The sequence below is a fragment of the Uranotaenia lowii genome, chromosome 3 (assembly GCF_029784155.1).
Source record: "Uranotaenia lowii strain MFRU-FL chromosome 3, ASM2978415v1, whole genome shotgun sequence".
Lineage (NCBI taxonomy): Eukaryota > Metazoa > Arthropoda > Insecta > Diptera > Culicidae > Uranotaenia > Uranotaenia lowii.
In genome coordinates, this window is record NC_073693.1 from 66,032,594 (window position 1) to 66,051,769 (window position 19,176).

Consider the following 19,176-nt stretch of genomic DNA (forward strand, 5'->3'; position numbering starts at 1 on the left):
TTCGACCGAATATTCGACCGAATATTCGACCGAATATTCGGCCGAATATTCGTTTGGTCGAATAGTTGAAAAGGTCAATTTTCCGTATTCGGCCGTTCGCCGAATACCACTATTCGGTACATCTCTAGTAATCAATAATATCATCAGGTACTAAAAACTTGAAGGAATATAAACATTAAATTTTAAGTAAAAAGCATGCCACCTAAAATTCCGAACATTTAAGTGTAGAGAAAAATCTTAACCAATACACAAAAATACAAAAAAAAGTTTCGATCCAGATATAAGATCTAAAAAAACAATCTGTCAAGCATAAGTAAATTAAAGAATAAAAACAATTAAATTCGATCAAAAAAATAAAATCAAGATCAACGGAAATCCAGTTTTTAAATAAACGTTTTAATATAACTGAAAATCAAGATTCATAAACCAAATTTAGGATATTGATTCAAATTAACAATAAGATTCAGAATAAAATTTAACTATCTGGATTATAGTTTCTTATCCTAAATACGATCATAAACTATAAATTTAAGTAATTTGTGAATATTTTGAATTTTTATTCCAAATACTCAAACTAGATTTGCTTTCATTCAGGGTGTGCCTGTTAAGAGAAAAGTTATCTAAATACAAGAAAGTTTGAATTCTTTTTTTTCTAAATTCTTTAATTCTTAGTGCAATTTGCCAATCCCTAACTGAAAATTGAAAAAAAGATAATGGTGACACAAATTTCGAAGACATTTTCAAACATTATATTGATTAGAAAAGTGTTGCTGTAAAATGAAATTTATAGTATCTTTTTCTGAATTGTTTATTATTTTTCAAACTCAGCTCTGTAAATTCACTATAAGATTCAATTAGTGAATTTAGTGCAAAGTTCGAAGCTAAGACATTTGAAATAATTAAAAAAAAAATAAAAATTAATTTTATTTTCATAATTCTTTAAATGTTCTAGTTTTGTCCAATTCATTTTTTTATTTTTCTATTCTGACGATCACGCTTAAAGAAAACTTCAATGTATTTAAATACAGAGGTAAACACAAATCGAGAAAAACTCAGTTTATGACGACTCCAGCTAAAAAGATCCATTTTCTGTTGAAATCAATCTTCAACATTTTTAAAATACTTTATCAGATAGGAGTTTTTGAATAGGAATGATGACTAAACTAAATTGAAACTTGATAGATTAAGCGTTCTTAAGTTACCGGAACTGTTCATTAGCAGAACTTTATTCTACCTCAACAAGAAAGTAAGTTCGCTAAACAAAAGTTAGCGAACTTATAAGAGCAAATCGTATGAGCATTTTTGTGTCACGAACTGCCGGTTTTGAATATAAATTTATGTATGATATTTTCCATTCCATTAGCGGTTTTTTGATAGAACTTAAAATAATAAAATTCGTATAACGAACCATAATTCTGGATTTTTTTCTGATACAAAGGTATCCACTAGCTTTTATACACTTAAAAGGAAGGCTGACTAAGGAATAGTGCTAAAATATAAAAAAAATACTCAAAAATTACAGTCTAAACAAAGTTTGCTGGGTCAGCTAGTTCTTAAAAAAATCAATTTGACATTCTTGGAAACATTTCTGAATGTTCCATTTTCACGAATTTTAGAAAGTTTTTTGAAGAAGAAAACTAAATAAAAACTAAGCGCAAACTGTCAAAGATACTTATGTTTAATTTTCGATTTCTCGTATATCGTCATACAAAATGTATGAGAAAATTTAAACAAAACGGAATATATTTTTTTTGCTCAATTCGAAAACTACTTATTGTCTTCTGAAAAGATGTTCCTAGGCAAAAAACTTAACTCAATCAAGTTTCGTGATGTTTACAGTGTTGCCAAAATTAATAATGATTTTTACATAAAAATATTTAGATATTTATTTTTTTCAAAAAAAAAAAAAAAAAATTTCAATGCAATTTCTGTTTGTTTGTTTGTTTGTTTTCGGGCCATGCGACGATGAAAGAGCTCGTCCTATCTAAAAGTTTTTTGTTTATGCAATAATTTTGTGGGAGTATTAAGGTCAAGCAAAAGAGTCGTGCATATAAAGAAATTTTACGTGTTTCTGTGATAATGTCGTGATTTTGCAACCGTTCGAAATTAGAACATTTTTACGTGTACATTTCATCAAAAAGCCAATCAACGTCTAAATTGGAATTTCAAGTTGAAACACAAATAAAAGCGGCGACTTTAAACACTGTTGAACGTTTGACCGAATGTTGTCGAAAAAATATTTTATAAAATAATCTAAACTTTTCTTCACGTATTAATGATTAAAAGCGCAAACGAAGTTCGTACGGGATCAGTTTTTATATAAGGATCAATATCATGAGGTGCGAGCAATAATATTTAGGTTTTAAAAACTTCCATATATACAAGGTCCACCCTATTGTACAATGAAATAATAAAAATTTTGGTTATATCCGTATAGTTTTGCTTTTCATTGAACAGAAAAAAACGGTCAACGACTATTGATCGAGAAAAAGGTTTTTAATGATTTTGTGTTGTTAAATCAACTTCGGAAAACAAATATACTTATTTTTAAAAACATTGAGAGAGAATCTGGCTCCTTTACGAAGATAATGCTTTCCTTTGCACTTAAAGCTTTAAAAGTTGTCTGGTTTAAAGAATACAATTCTGACTATATAATCTGCAGAATGTAAAAATAGCCATGTAATTTTCCACGATGTTTTCAAGCGATTTGGAAGTACAAATGATAAATATGTTACAAAATTTAAAATATATATTTTTTTAGTGTTTGTATGCTACTATCACTGATTCAGCTAAGTTATTTCCTTCAAATGACATAGACGAAGAATAAACTCAGTTTTTGGTAAATTTGAATACGAATGTATTTAAATATGACAACAAGTAAAAGTTATTGCCACTACATAAATTATTTTAATATAATGATTTTAAATTTAACGAGAGATTTATGAAAGGTCTTAAGACATGTTCTGAATGTTTTTCCAATTTTGTTCACTTTCATTAATTTTTTATTTAAACACTTCTTTAAGCAGTGAATACTGAAAAAATTGTAAATTCATACGAAGGATATCAACACGTTCTCTTATTTTGCAAGGAATCCCATGAAATGATAACTGTGGCATAAGGTACTTAAACACTTAAACATAAGTCTGTGATTAATCCAACTGATTTCTTGGCTCATGTTCAATACTATACTAATTTTTTTTCGACGGCATGGTGTCTTCAAACTTTTCAAGTGTATTTTCCATTTAGGATTTCATTGAAACCAAACCAAACTACCCAATTCACAACCAAACATCCCCATTTATCAAATCATATTTGCTGATTTTCTGCTTCGCCGTTTCCGCTTCAATTGCACCTGAATGGATCACTTTCATTTTTGTTCTGCAAATAACGCGATTAGATCCTTATCAGCGGACCTTAATTGACGTTTTGATTGAATTCTGTCATCATTCTGTCATGTCCGGGTTGTACAACAGCCGATAGATATTTCTGTCTGTCTAGTAAAGATTTTCTTCACTTTTGAACTGCCTTTACCTTGACCGTAGATTTCTTCGATCAGCAGAGACATCACCAACAACAGCAAACCCCTACTAAGCCTTAGCCTAGTTCGCTTAAGACGATTATCAGGAATCATTGTAATTATTTGAAACACTAACTTAGTTTTAACAATCAACGTTTTAATACCTTTTGCCACTTTTCACTTATCATATTTTTATGGAAATAAAAGCTAGATTCTTCCTCACTTGACTGTAAATTTATTTTCTAGAAGAATTCACCATTCCCTAACTATCAAAACTAAATCTCAACGTTTCTTAAAGATCTGCCAATCCAGACGACCCACGCGAGAATTCGATATTCACATTTCCTCGCCCAAAAATTGACTGAATTGGCCTATTGATCATACTTCCTCCGAAGAGTGGTTTCAATTGGCTTATCAAAGCAGTAAAGTGTACTGATTGATAAGTTTTTCTATTCGCAGTTCGATTGGGTTTTTATATCTCGGCGTCCGGTTATGAATCCTATAGGGTATAGAATCGGGTCCCAAGCAGTAGATATGGGTTATCACAACGTCAATCTTCGAAAGATAACAAACAGTTGTTTTCTGCAGCTCGAAAAAAGCTGCAGGAACAAATAGGTAGGCACTTACTACTACACACCAGAAGAACTTGTAGCGAAAGCTTTAATCCTAGGCGATTCTATTGCAAGTAATTAATAGGTATTTGGGTGATAAAAGTTGACTCGAATGGCGACCCTTGAGTTTGTTGTTGATCGATTGCTTAGTAAGCTGATTGAGGGTACCTTGAAGATACTATTTTTCAAAGAAATTCAAAATTGTTAATTTAAAAAAAAATATAGGTACATATTGAAACTTCAGTTTATGTAGTTTTAGGTAAAAGATGATTTTCCATATTGATTTCATATGTGAATATCAGCAGACAGCGTCGCGCCTTACGGGTAGCTGATCCATCATTTAGTATGACATCGATGCATTCTTGAAATCAAATAGGTATTCCAATCGACAATGGAAGAGAACACTTTACGGAACGTTTGTTACCATTACCAGGATAACTTCTCTTGGTATACATATTATTGAATTTATTACTCAAAGCATAAACCAAATTAGGAAGAACGTCAGCTTGATAGAAGAAGTGATCAGAAAAGACAAGTGGATATGTGGAGCAAATTCATCAACATTAGCATAACTGAAAACCAGGCAGGTCCCAAAGTAATCGTCAGAACGATCAAGTCGATGGAAGTCAACACAGAAAATCCTCCTTGTTTCAGATAAATTTGGAACCAGGATGCGAATCGAAATGAATCTGCGGATATCCAAAGAAAATCCAATCTGCAATATGGCTGTTTTTTTCGGGATTTGCCGTATTTTTTATGACCATTCTGATAGCCTGATAAGCCCCCGTTTTTTCTTGATTTGTAAATTTTCAGGCGCTTTCAAATAACAAATGTATTTTTTGGAATCTCCTATGAATTCATGAATCGCTCCCTGAAAGCCCTGATACAAAAAAAAAACTCCCTTCAGAGTTATAGAGTCACAGCTTGATGCCAATTTAATACTCTTCAAAAATGATACTCAAACAATATTCAGATACAACCACACGTTTTTATGCTGTTCAAAATCGGAAAAAAACATCTTCGAAACATGCCTTGAAAAAAAGTCTTTAGACCGCTTATCAATTGATTTAAAGCTATGACTTAATGCCAAAAAAAGCTGAAGTTAAGAACTATATGTGGTACATTTGAACGTTTTTTTTTAAGATTATGGTCACAAAAATAATAAAATATAGATGTTGAAACCGTTCTGTTCAATCTATCAACCACTGCAAAAAAAATTGAGCAGAGGATTAGAAAGTTGAAGTAATTGTACACATTTTTGCATCATTGGAGTCTCAAAATTTGAAGCACAGTTGTTTGACGAATTTTCAAAAGAAGGTGTTTTGTTGAACTTTTGTCGATCTGCATTTTCTTCAATTATTACAACGTCTAAATATACTTTGCACATAAAGGGTGTCCACGATGAAATTGAAACACACAAAATTGATTCGCAAAATTCGAGTTTTCATCTGATTGCAACCAAATTTTCAAGGATTGAACAATAGCTATTAAATTTCATCTTAAAATTTTACTCGAATTTTATTTACAGTCCATTTGCAAATGCCCTCACCTTGGCCTTAATCCTGGCCATAAAATTCTGCACATCCTATGAATCAACCGTTTTTTGCATGTAAACCCATACTTTCTTCAGTTTCTCAACTGTCTTCACTACATTAGGTCGTTTAAGAAGGTGCTGCTTTATAAACACTCAGTTCAGCAAGGGCAAAACTAAGGCTGCAAGGAAGTTCAACATGCTGACGAAAGTTGAATGCTGCGTTAGGTAGATCCCCGGTAAGATCAGCGTTCCGGAGCATGTCCGCTCTCAGAAGTTGTCCAAATTTGCGAAGAAGTACCTCGTTTGGCGAACTTGTTCTGCTTCTCGTCGCGATCAGGGGCCTTTTGTACCTTGAACGTTCGAAGCCCAGCCTTAGTTTTGGCCTTATTGAACTGGGTGATTATAAAGCAGCACCTTCTTAAACGACCTAATGTAGTGAAGACAGTTGAGAAACTGAAGAAAGTATGGGTTTACATGCAAAAAACGGTTGATTCACAGGTTGTGCAGAATTTTATGGCCAGGATTAAGGCCAATGTGCGGGCATTTGGGTATGGACTGTAAATAAAATTCGAGTAAAATTTTAAAATGAAGTTTAATAGTTATTTTTCAATCCCAAAAAATTTGGTGGCAATCGGATGAAAACTTGATTTTTTTGAATCAATTTTGTGTATTTCAAATTCATCGTGGACACCCTTTACTAAAAAGTAAACGTTAAATAAAGTGAAAGATAAAAGCAGTTTTGCAATTAAATTGTATTCACCCTAAAGGCTATTTCATACTAATTCCAGTGAAGTTTTACAAAAATTTGTAAGGTGGACTCAGGTATATTTATCTAATATATATGTTGCTTATGAATGTAAGACTTTTAACTTAATATGTGATCTCATTTTGTTTTTATATGTAAATTTCAAATCAGATCGAACTTTTGAAATGAATTCCTGTTCGGAAATCTGGAAGTTTTAGAAATTATAAAATTTGGATTTTGAATTCCATTTCCAACACATGATTCGTAAAAAAAGAGAAATTTAAGGACGTCTAATGTTGTTCATTTTCCAATCCTCTATTTTTAGAAAACCCACCCAATTTCGTTTTCATTCTAACCGTATTTCAAGCTCATAATTCGTGAAGGATAGTCACCATCAAACGGGAAACCGAACTGGTCTTATTTTATCTAATGTCTGTTGTTAATTTCTTTTGACTCAGAAGCAATAAAACAATAATAATTTAAACAATCAGAAATGGTCAGAGGCTTAATCAATTTTATTCTGAGCAAACATTTTCCCTGAGCACTCATAGTCTAAGGATAAATTCTTAGGACTTGTGTACTCAAAGACGTAAAGCAATATATTGTTCTTCTCACTTCTAATTTTTCCTTTTTAGAGGCCTTTTATTAGGTTCAGGTTGATCAGTCAGTAGTTAGTAAGTTTTAGATTATTGAATATTTTCCTCAATATTAGAAATTGAATCGATAGATAACCAAAAGTGGTCTTAACTCCATAGTTTATTATATCACCATGATTGATAACTTAACATTTTTTAAATAAAGACAATGAAAAGTCAGCAGTTCGGCCCTGAATTAAAAAAAAAGTTGGCAACCCTGTTTCCAACGATTCACACGATTTCGCTCTCTCTTCTTTCAGCAAAGGATTCCTCATTTTAACTCAAATTTACTCATTTTCGCCCACAATTGTACACGATTTCAATCATTGGCCACAACCACAAGTGAACAGCTGTACATACAAGCATACAATTTGGACTTTTAGTGATTTTGATTACAAGCCTTGCTGTTCAAGCGGTCAATGACGGTTCGATTATGCTCGTTGTTTTTTTTTAATGTTAGACGCTCCCCAATATTTCCTATGAAAAGGATGATGAATTCTAGATCACTTAATATTCTGATAATGACTCTTTGCAAATTTTTGTTACCATTACATAAACCGAACGTTATTCTAGTGAATTCGTACTGAGGGGCTTAAAAGATTGGTTTCAGCTGTTTTTAAAAAGTCATTTTCTTCAATAGGGACATGTTCTATCTAAGTCTAAAGTAGTAAAAATGTTCTCATTTTGAAAAGATTTTGTTCATGTCATCGAAGTGAACCTGCTTTGGCAGCGCTCAGTTTTTCAGGATGCATCAGCCTTATTTTCAATGCCACCGGAGGACCTTTGATGACGATATGGGTGGGTGACAGCATGCTCAACTTGTTCAACGATGAGCTCAGAAGTCGGATTCAATGATCACATGTCTGACATTTGACACCACAAAATTCCAGATGAATCGTTTCCTTAGTTCCAGATCATTCGTGAAGAACTCTGTTGAAAATACTTAAATATCCAAACCACTTACCACATAAAGAACGCATGAATTTTTTTTTCGTAAAATTTCTCTTGTTTTGTAACTGTAACCAATCCGACTTTTTTAACATTCAGTTCAATCACCTCAGTTGACCCAGGTTAATTTGATGCTAGTCTTTTCTTGGTGATTTTATTCATGGGATAGAACGCACTCTACAGTGTGACCCATAAAATAAGCGAAAATGTTTAGCGCTCTGTTTTTGGTTGTTTTAGACGACTTTCGAGGATATTTTTGAGTGTGTTTTAGCTCGTTAACAAGCTATATATATATTCTTATGTGTCAATTGACGTAAACAATGCTGTAGTCCAGTACACGCTATATCGGTAAGATTTACACAAAGGAGATAGTGACCAGTTTGCTTCTCGCTCAAAAGTTCTCCATACAAATTGAGGCGGCCGTAGCATGTCATCTATGTAGCAACTGTTTATCGCGTGAAAGGAAACGTACATATATCTCGAATTATTCCATTCAATGAATGATCAAAGATGACCTAAATGCATCATCAATGGCTTAAGCGAAGCGCCATTTGATAACAGACCGAATTAAAGCACTGTGACATAAGCGCTTGAAGCAATTTCTGTCTATGTTGAAAGTTTTGTTTTTCAACTAGATGGAGCCCATGTCATACCTCGAAACTGACGAAAATCAAGCTGTTCAAAGAAAGGCTTGTAAATCCTCTCACCCAAGTGTCGAATCTCAGAAGGCTCCCATCATATTACGGTTTCACATTACGGCAAATCCTCCAAAAATGCCGTGAACACCAAGTCCCTACGCACCATCTATTCATCGACTTCAAAGCCGCATACGACACGATCGACCGTAACGAGCTATGGAAAATCATGGACGAGAACGGCTTTTCCGGGAAGCTGATCAGACTGATCAAGGCGACGATGGATGGAACGCAGTACTGTGTGCGGATCTCGGGTGAATTGTCGAGTTCATTCGAATCGCGCAGGGGACTTCGACAAGGTGATGGTCTATCCTGCATGATGTTCAACGTGGCGCTAGAAGGTGTTATTCGACGAGCGGTGGGCGAAATGCGGGGCACGATTTTCAACAGATCCAGTCAACTTATCTGCTTTGCCGATGACATTGATATAGTCGGCAGATCATCTGCGGCGGTGGAGGAGATCTACCGCAAACTGAAACGCGAAGCAGAAAGGATTGGGTTGATGATTAATACGTCCAAGACGAAGTACATGCTGGCCTGCGGATCCGAGACCGACCGAACCCGCTTGTCCTGTAATAACAAGGTCACGATCGACGGCGACGAGCTGGAGATAGTCGAAGACTTTGTTTATCTCGGCTCACTGGTGACCGCAGACAATGACACCAGCCGTGAGATCCGGAGACGAATTATCAGCGGAAGTCGTGCCTGCTATGGACACCACAAGCAACTGCGGTCGAGAAGACTTAGCCCTCGCACGAAGTGTAACCTGTATATGACGCTCATTAGACCGGTTGTTCTCTACGAGCACGGGACATGGATTTTGCTCGAGGAGGACCTGCGTACACTCGAAGTATTCGAGCGACGAGTGTTAAGAACCATCTTTGGCGGCGTTCTGAATGACGGAGTGTGGAGGCGAAGGATGTACCACGAGCTCGCGCGACTCTACGGCGAACCCAGTATCCAGAAGGTGGTGAAAGCTGGCCGGATATGCTGGGCGGGACATGGTGCGAGAATGCCGGACGACTGTCCTGCAAAACAGGTGTTCGCTACGAATCCGGTAGGAACAAGACGAGGGAAGGCGCAACGAGCGAGGTGGTTAGACCAAGTGGAGCGTGATCTGGCGAACGTGGGGTGCCCGAGAAATTGGAGAACGGTTGCCATGGACCGAGTGAATTTTAGGAATTATGTTCGTCAAGTTATGTAGTGAGACGGAATACTATGTAAATAAAATAAAAAATGTTCAAGCGGTTGATGACGATTCGAGCATGCTCATTGTTTTTCAGTGTTCGACGCTACCCAATATTTTCGCTTAAAAGGATCAAGGATTCTAGATCACTAAATATACACCGAATGTCATTCTAGTGAATTCTTACTGTGAGGTCAAAAAGATTGGTCACAGCTGTTTTCGAAAAGTCATTCTATTCAAGTCCAAAGCAGTAAAAATGTTTTCACTTTGGAAAGATTGTGTACATGTCATCGAAGTGAATCTGTTTTGCAGCGCTCAGTTTCTCAGAATGCATCAGCCTAATTTTCATTGCCCCTGGTGGACCTTTGATGACGATATGGTGGGTAACAGCATGCTTAACTTACCCAACAGTGAGCCAAGAGTTCGGATTCAATGATCGCAGAACTGACATCCAACACAACAAAATTCCATATGAATCGTTTTTTAATTCCAGATCAGTCGTGAATAACTTGGTAGAAAATACTTAAATCTCCGAACCACTTACCACATGAAAAACGAATAAAATTTTCTTGTAAAGTGTCTCCTACCTTGTAACTGGAACCAATCCTGTGTCGATGAGGAAAATGCTGGCTGTGTCTAGTATTTTAAAACGTAAGCTTTGAAAACCATCACTCACATCAGTTTTTTTCGTTTATTAACGACTTTTTTAACATTCGGTCCAATCACCTCAGTTGACCCAGGTGAATTGGATACTAGTCTTTTTTTGGTGATTTCATTCACGGGATATACACACTCTACAGTATGACCCATAAAATATGCGAACATTTATAACTCTCTGTTATTGCTTGTTTTAGACAACTTTAGAGGATATTTTTGTGTATGTACTAGCTAAAGCTGTGATAATTTAGTATCGGGACACTTTATTCCGGTGATAGCTACATTACTAGAGATCGGATATGCAAAACTTTAGCAGCGTTGTGCTGGTTATAAAAAGGACTTTCTTGTCTATTTTTGCCAGTTTTTTTTTTTTAATTAACGTGTGTTTGAGATATTTACGATGCAAAAATACATAGTAAAAATAATTTTGCTCAAATTTGCGCTTTTTGCGCATTTTTCGCCTTAAAAATTCTTCATTTGTAACTTGAAAACTCATGAACTGTTGATTTTTTCTGATTTTCTTGGACCAAATGGTTAAGAAGTACAAATTCTTCGAGATGCCTACTCATGAAAAGATTCCAACCAGATTAAAATCGCATTTTCCAGATGAGTTTGTGTAAAATATCATGATTTTGCATAAGTTTAGCTTCCGTGGTAAAAATAATAGATCAATACATGACTTAAATAAGTGTGCAAACATAAAAAAGAGATTTTATGAAAAAGTTAGAGTATTCCTTGAAATCATTCATCAATATTTTTTTCATATTTTTACATTAAATGTCTTATTAACACCTTCATTTCCTCCATTGAAAGTTTTTCGATCAAATGAATAATTTTTAAAATACACAAGTTTGTAACTGTCCGGATTCTAAATGATCATAGCCTTATTTGACTCATTTGACGTAAACAATGCAGTAGTACAGTACACACTTTATCGGCAAGATGTACACAAAGGAGATAGTGACCAGTTTGCTTCTCGCCCAAAAATTCTCCATGCAAATTGCGGCGGCTGTAGCATGCCATCTAGCAACTGTTAATCGCGTGAAATCGCACTGTAAAAGTGGTAAAATTGGTCAAGACGAAAATGCAACGGAATCCAGTACGATCAATCCAGAGGCTGGCTAAGGAAGCGTTTATCTCGAACTAGCTGATCCCATACGAACTCCGTTTCGCTTTCAACTTGGAATATTCATGAACAGTTTGTATTAAAGTCAATTGCCAAGCATTTTCCAGATTCATTGTTAAGTAATAATTGCAAAAATATTGGACGATCACTGATCTGTCGTCTGCTACTAAATATGAAATCAGGAATCAAAAACCACGTGTATAAATTTCGACTAAATCATTGCATAACAACGCAATTATTGCCCAAAAGCTAAACCCCTTTCTAGGGCTCTTATATAAACTTTGATATCTGAAATCGATTGCCCTTCCCTCAAAACTCCCGTGTGCAAATTTTCAAAGCAATCCATTGTATAATAACGTCAATATTGCTAAAAAATAGTGAAAAATTAATTTATATGGACGACCCCTTTCGTCGACCCCTGGCAAAATATTTGACATCTGAGATCGATTATCCGTCCCTGAAAACTACCGTGTGGAATTTTTCATCCCAATCCGATGTATAATAACGTCGATATTGCAAAAATATTGAAAGTTTTATATGGACGACCCCCTTTGCCGGCCCCTTAAACTGAATTGAATACCTGAAATCCATTGATCATCTCTCAAAACCCTCGAGTACCAATTTTCGACTGAATCCGATGTATAATAACGACAATATTGCATCAACAGTGAATAGTTAACATGGACGACCCCTTTGGCCGACCCCTGATTTTAGTTTGGATAAGTGAAATCAGTTATTTGTCCCTAATAACTCCTATGTGCAAATTTTCATCCCAATCCGATGTATAAAAACGATAATATCACTAAAATACTGAAAATTTAATATGGACGACCCCTTTTGCCGGCCCCTTACACTAAATTGGATACCTCAAATCGATTGCACGTCACTCAAAACTATCGTGTACCAATTTTCATCTGAATACAATGTATAATAACGTCGATATCGCAAAAACAGCGAACAGTTAATATGGACGACCCCTTTGGCTATCCCCTTATACAAAATTTGACACCTGAAATCGATTGCTCGTCTTTCAACACACTCATGTGCAAATTTTCAACACAATCCGACGAAAAATAACGTCAATATCGTGAAAACAATATTTGTCTTGTATGATCGACCCCCTTTAGAAGGGGTCATCCAAAAATCTGAAAACATTTTTCATCCTTCCTGGTCCTATTGAGTATCCATGCCAAATTTCAGCTCTCTAGCTCTTAAGACGGCTGAGTCTATAGAGGACAAACAAACAAACAAACAAACAAACATACAGAAATTGCTTTTTATATATATAGATAGATTCTTCCATTCAACGAATGGTCAAAGATGGCTTAAATGCATCATCAATGGCTTATGCCAAGCGCCATTTGATAACAGAACGAATAAAAGCACTGCGACTTGAGCGCTCGAAGCGATTTCTGTCTAAGTTGAAAGTTTTGTTTTTCAACTAGATGGAGCCCATGCTATACCTCGAAACAGACCCAAAGCGAGTTGAGGGAAAATATGATGTATTGGCCGAAGGATCTTTGGCCTCCTACCTAACCGGATTTGAACTCCCTCGACTTTTTAATATGGGGGTATGTTCAAGTGAAGGCTTGTGAATCCTCTCACTCAAGTGTTGATTCTCTGAAGGCTTCCATCTTTGAGGCGTGGGTCATATCAGAGGCTTATATTGCGAAGGTTTATTGCAAAGGTGTGCTGAGGACAAAAGTAAACACATCGAGTGATTGTTTCTTAATATGTGCTGTGCATCTACATGCCTGAATAAATAAAAAGGTTTTCAAATCATGTTGACTTCAAGAAAAGGGTTCTTGAACCTTGGTATCCGATTTTCGCATTTTTTTTATGAGTCATACTGTACTCAGAGACTCCCCGTAGATAAAATCATCCAACAACGAAATCATGCAGTCTCCAACTCCTTTGCAAAATTATCATAACAAAACCCATCGCTGTCCGCATGTCAAGTGTTGGTCCTCAGACGACGAATAAGCTGACACGTGCCTCTTCATACCTTTGACAGATGAATATCACAAACTTGGGTTTCTAACCCAGTAAACCATTAAGCCCTGTAATAAGCCGCACAGAAGACAAATAACAGCACTTCAGTGCTTTTTAGCAGCATATAAGATTTTTAAATGCTTATAGGCACTGTGGGAACGACAGCATCTAAATTAGCCGTATATTGGCTTTTAAGCTACGCTTCAGGGCTATCGAGCCCTGTAGCCGTTAGCTCAGTGAACTTAACGTCAATGCCAATTTGCGGCTTTGTGCTTGACATCTGGGGCCTGGAAGAACAAAAACAAAAAAAGTAATAAAAATACATTTGTTTAAAAAAGTGATTGCAATTGTAATGGATTTTTTTAAATCATATTGTTTCGGATCACCAAATGTGATAGAAAAAAGAAGCAATTTAATAGATTTTTAATAAAAATCCGAGGCTTTCCGGTGTTGCCCTGAAGTTTTCTAGCGGACAAGTTTTGCTCAACAACCCGTCTCCCAGAGCCAGCGAGGTTTAAAACTCGCCGGTGAAGATGCTTCGAATGCGGATTTCTTCGAGGAAGGACTGAAGTGTGTATCAGCCTAGGCTCTAAACCAGAAGTTCTATCGCTAAGTGAAACGATCGCAGGCTACGATAATCAACGCTAACCATAAAATGTATGTATGTACATATGTACTATTAATAATTTAAATCAAGCTCAGAGCCATTTGTTTCTTCTTCAATAAAAAAAAGTTATAAAAAATCCCCCGATGTTTTTCTTCATGTCAACATTCCGAATATTCCCATTTAAGAAGGCCAGATTCTTCAACATTGCAACATGAACGCTATAGACCATCCAGTAAAGACGCCAATAAATTGATTGAATGTATAGTCGTTAAAAATTCTGAGTTCGATTCCCGCTTCTGAACATCAGCAATTAAAAAACTCGGGTACGAGGAAGAAAGAAAATCAAAATAAATCTGAGGGAAAAGGAAAAAGTATAAACACACTTTTTTATTTATATTTTGACATTTTCTCATTGGCGTGATTAAAAAGTGGGGTTAAGCTGTATATCGGCTGAAATACACGCCAAAAGTGGCTTTTGGGCAGCCCTTAAGTCGAATATAGAGCTTATGAGGCTTTGTAAACATGTTCTATATTCGACTATAGAGCTGAAGTAGAGCCAATTTTAACGGCTAAATGGTTACTTGGGAATACGGGTCGTCACCGGTGAAGCCTACATGACCAAAATTCTGACGATACTTGTTGAGCGTGTGTTTGCCTTCCTTTTTGAGCTGTCCCATCACTGTTTCCACTTGATCACTGATTTTTTTCTGGCTGTTAGTTAAGCTTAGCTTAGCTTGTTTGACTACTTATATCCACTTTAAATCGTTGAACCCAAAATGCTTCAATTATTCTTCAAAAATACCACAATTTTCGCATGTTTTGAATTAAAATATAATATTGTATTGTATCAAATCTTCCAATACATTTCGAATTTCATGGTCGCTGGTGTGGCTAAGTAAAACGAGTTTCACATCGCCAATGGTTGCTACTCCGTGATTAATCGAGGCCAACAATTTTGTAAAAGGTCCAAAAGAATGCAGCTTGGGATTAGCAACTCATTCTTAATGCACAAAACTCATACTCTCCCTTTAAAAAATGACCCATAACGGCACCGGCCGCGTCCTAGTAGTCAAAGAGGGATGAAGGAATTTTTTAGGGTATTTTTTAGGATCAACCATAAATCTGTAATTCCAGTTTTCTTCAAAAGCTTGTTTTGAAAAACTCTGAAACAATGATAAGTCAGTATCACCAGCTATAGAAACCGTCTATACGTCTGCGAATCTATATTCAAGTATCTCAGAAAGGGTGTTTTAGTAATGGAGAGGTTTGAATCAGGAGCCTTTTTTGGAAAATTGTGCAACTTTGGTTGACCTGCACCTCCTAGACATTTCCTAAGGAAACTGCTAGTAATATCTACGAGGTGTTCAATAAGAAAATTTAAAAATTATATTGAACTCTTAAATAATTGGAATTTCGTCTCTGCTTTTATTAATGGCCGTTATACTTTTTGTACTTCGAGGCCATATTTTGATGCTGTCCTTCTCAAGGAAACCATCTTCTTGTCGATTTGTTGTATTGGAATTATGTTTATCGCCTCGCTTTAATGTGATTGAATTCATCGACGTTTTTCGGCGGATTTTTGAATAAAAAAAACTTTTTACCAGTTGTCTAGACGTTTCGAGCTACTCTGGCTTTCACCACTGAATTCTTTCTGCTGTTAAGGAAATATTCGAACATAACCGATATGAAGTACAACCAGCTATCCACCGCTCGTTTCATATCCACACAATTGTTCCAAAAGTATTCGTAGACGTTAAATTCTGTGTTTCGTATTTTGAAAATCTAAAAATGCATAAATATGCCAAATTACGCCACTTTTTTGACATCTTTTCTGTAATCTTAAAAAATAAATCTTTATGTGCATCTAACTTCAGCTTTTTTGGACACTTAGTGGAATATTTTTGAGCATTCCGAAGCTGATCTACAGTCTTCGATCCGAAGCATGTTTTTTCGGATTTTTTTTTCTTAGACTTAGAATAACGGAAAACTAAAGTGTTGTAGGTGAATAATGTCTGAGCAACGTATTTGAGTTACGTTACGGGGTTTCCAAAACTACAAATTTTGTAAACATCGGTTGAGAAACAAAAAAAACGTAGTGGTTATAAGCGAGAAAAGTCAAATTGACACTCAAGGTCTGATAACGGAGTATTTCTCCTGGGCTTTCAGGGTGCTTCCAAAAAAAATAGTGATGCTAAATTAAAGATTCCAATACCTCATTGAAGATCATCGAAGAAAACATTGTTTTTTTATGCACTGTAATAAAGTTTCAAGCCGCCAAACTTCCAATAGCGCATATTGACACTCAAGAGTGGATAAGCGTTAAAACGTTAAACGAGCTTCTTCCTTCTTCTTTTGTTTGGCTCTAATGCCCTTTCGATGACAGTCCCGAAACCGACTCGATTACTAGTACCTTCTCATCGTTCTTATCGGATCAGCTTATAGATCAAAGACTCTGCTCAGGGGAGTACCTTGAGAAGTATGAGTTTACTCTCGTGCCTATCGGCTATTTAAGTGCACCCTCTGTTTTTCAAAGAATGATGAGCTGGTTGTATGGTGTTACATAGTTCCACCTTGGCAGTCTGATGTGTTTCCCTTATAATATCGTATTCACTAATTCTAATTTCCGAAAGATTCATTTTAACACAGGGATTTTTCGGATCGTTAAAACCAAAATTAAAATACGCGTTTTTATCACTTTTCGAAAACTTACTAACAAGTGTGTTTTTGTTTCTTTTTTTATTTCAGCTAATCATAACCCGGGTCCATTATATCGATTTCCGAATTGCTCTCGTACCAACTCAACAAACGGCTAACGCGAGAGCTCGTTATGAAAGTTTTCTGGTTTTTTTTGTGTAACAAATTTCATAATCAACTTTGCACCACCCCTTGAATCGGGGTGGATGAGTTTTTGTTTTGGGTAGCAGAAGTTAACAATCGAAACGCTTTTTTTGCGACTTAAATTTGTGTGTGTGTTTTTTTTTTTGTTTTATTATAATTAAGATATAGAAAGTTCAATAATACTCTCGATAGAACTAGAATAGTAGCATATAATTTAATATTAACTCTTATACTTAAACAGATAATCTCCTAAAACCAACGGAAACGAGTCTTTTGAAGTAACAGTTTGTAGATTTAAAAATGATCTAAAGACAAAAGATAAAAGTGAAAGTTTAATTAAATGTTCGAAAGTTTTTCTCCGGTCAGTGTTTTTCTTATTAAAAAATTCAAATAAGTAATCGAATCAGTACTAAAATGAAAATGGATATTTGTCCTAATTTTGGAGTTGAAATTTCCTACATTTGTAAATATTAATGGGGTCTTATAAATTATTGATAATTGGAAAATTATTTTAATCAATAAAAAAAAACATGAATTCCTTTTCTTTCGAATTTGGCTATCTTTTGACTCGAACATTTTCCAACTTTTTTCCCCAGTAATTTTCCGGTAGTTATTCGATCCCAATGTTGAATCGTTAAAATATCCGCTTCCTACCTGTTTATTTTAGTTGAACTAGCTTTAACAACAAACGAACCCTTTTCGCCGACAAAAAACAGAAACTTGGTTTTACTAGGACATTTTTTGTTTTCTCGGTTTGTTCTTTTACAATAACTACCACCTTCCTTTTATCTCCGGTGTCTAATAAAAATGGCTTCTTTTCAAGAAATTGCTTCTCCGGTTTCGCTTTCTTCTTCACGTTTTTTTCCACTTCTTCTCTTTAAAGTTCGCTTTCTCCACAACTTGTCGAACTATGAATTCAGAATCGTTTCCCGTAATGTACAAAGACAACTCAACCTTCATCGTTCGGGTTTTGTTTATTTTTGTTTGGCGTTTCGATTTCCGGTTATAACGTTTTGGTTTTGTATTTTTATGTTTTCAACTTTGAACAAGCTTTTTCTGTGCTGCTTTTTTGGGTTTTAATGCTACAAATTACTCATATTGCATTGCTGATTTTTTCCATTTTCTTTTTAAATTTGTATGTTTTTCTATTTGAGTTTACATATTTGATGCTCTCCGGGATTTGTCTAGGTTTAAGTTTTGCAAGGTCAGTTTTTGTATGTTTGTTGTTTTGTTTGATTTGCTTCGTGGGGTTTTTTGTTTGCTGTTCATTTAAAGTTTTCATTTTTCATTCAAATATGGTTGTATTTGTTTGGTTTTTTTTTGTTTTAAGTTGGCAATCATAAGCGCTGGGAATGCCATTGAAACTTGATAGCATCTTTTTTCTTTTTATTCGACTACTCAAGCTAAGTGGTTTGGCTTTGCTGTTCTGTCTGTTATTACAAAAACAAGCCGTATAGCAGCATCATATTTTGGGAGGTTTGATTTTTCATTTCTTGATTTCTTCTGTTGTCTAAATATAACATGCTTCATTTGGTTGTGTATTAACTGCATCTAAAATAAACCTGTAACAATCTGTCTTTTCAACTGTATTTGTGACATTTGTGTATATATGTTTGGGTGTCTGTGTTAGTGTTATCTTCTTGTTAGTGTATCAGTATAGATTAACCCTTGTTGTTTCATTCATAGCAACTAGAATTCTGTTTCAATGTTTTTTTTTCGTGTGTATATACTCTGTAACCGCAAGTCTCAATAAAACAAGTTAATATACCTTTCAATTTGTATTAGCTACGATTTTTTGCCCGATTCGACTAAACTTTTTTTTTCTCTATAGAACTAACTCTTCCTCCAGTTCCATCTTGCCTAAATTACTCATCTGTCTGGGTAGCACTCTAAATAGAATCAAAGTCCGTTAGTATTCTAGATAGAATCAAAGTGTTTCTCTCCTCTAGATCCAAAACAGAAGGATCACCTCAACTTTCATCGATTTAAATTAGTTTTAAGATTTTATTTTCTCAACGGTGGAAGGGAAGCAAACAGTTTTCATTTTGTTTCGTTTAGAACAGTATCTCGAGTTTTGTTTGTTTG

At 35.2% G+C, this 19,176-nt stretch overlaps 1 protein-coding gene across 1 annotated transcript in view; it reads right to left on the reverse strand.

Annotated features, from left to right (window-relative positions):
- The window catches only part of LOC129757547 (protocadherin Fat 3-like), a 28,921-nt gene extending 25,036 nt beyond the window's left edge, over window positions 1-3,885 (reverse strand). The window contains exon 1 of the mRNA XM_055754816.1: window positions 3,532-3,885. Coding sequence (XP_055610791.1) covers window positions 3,532-3,631 — 100 coding nt within the window. The 5' untranslated portion in view covers window positions 3,632-3,885. The remainder of the gene's footprint in view (window positions 1-3,531) is intronic.
- Between the last annotated feature and the right edge of the window lie 15,291 nt (window positions 3,886-19,176).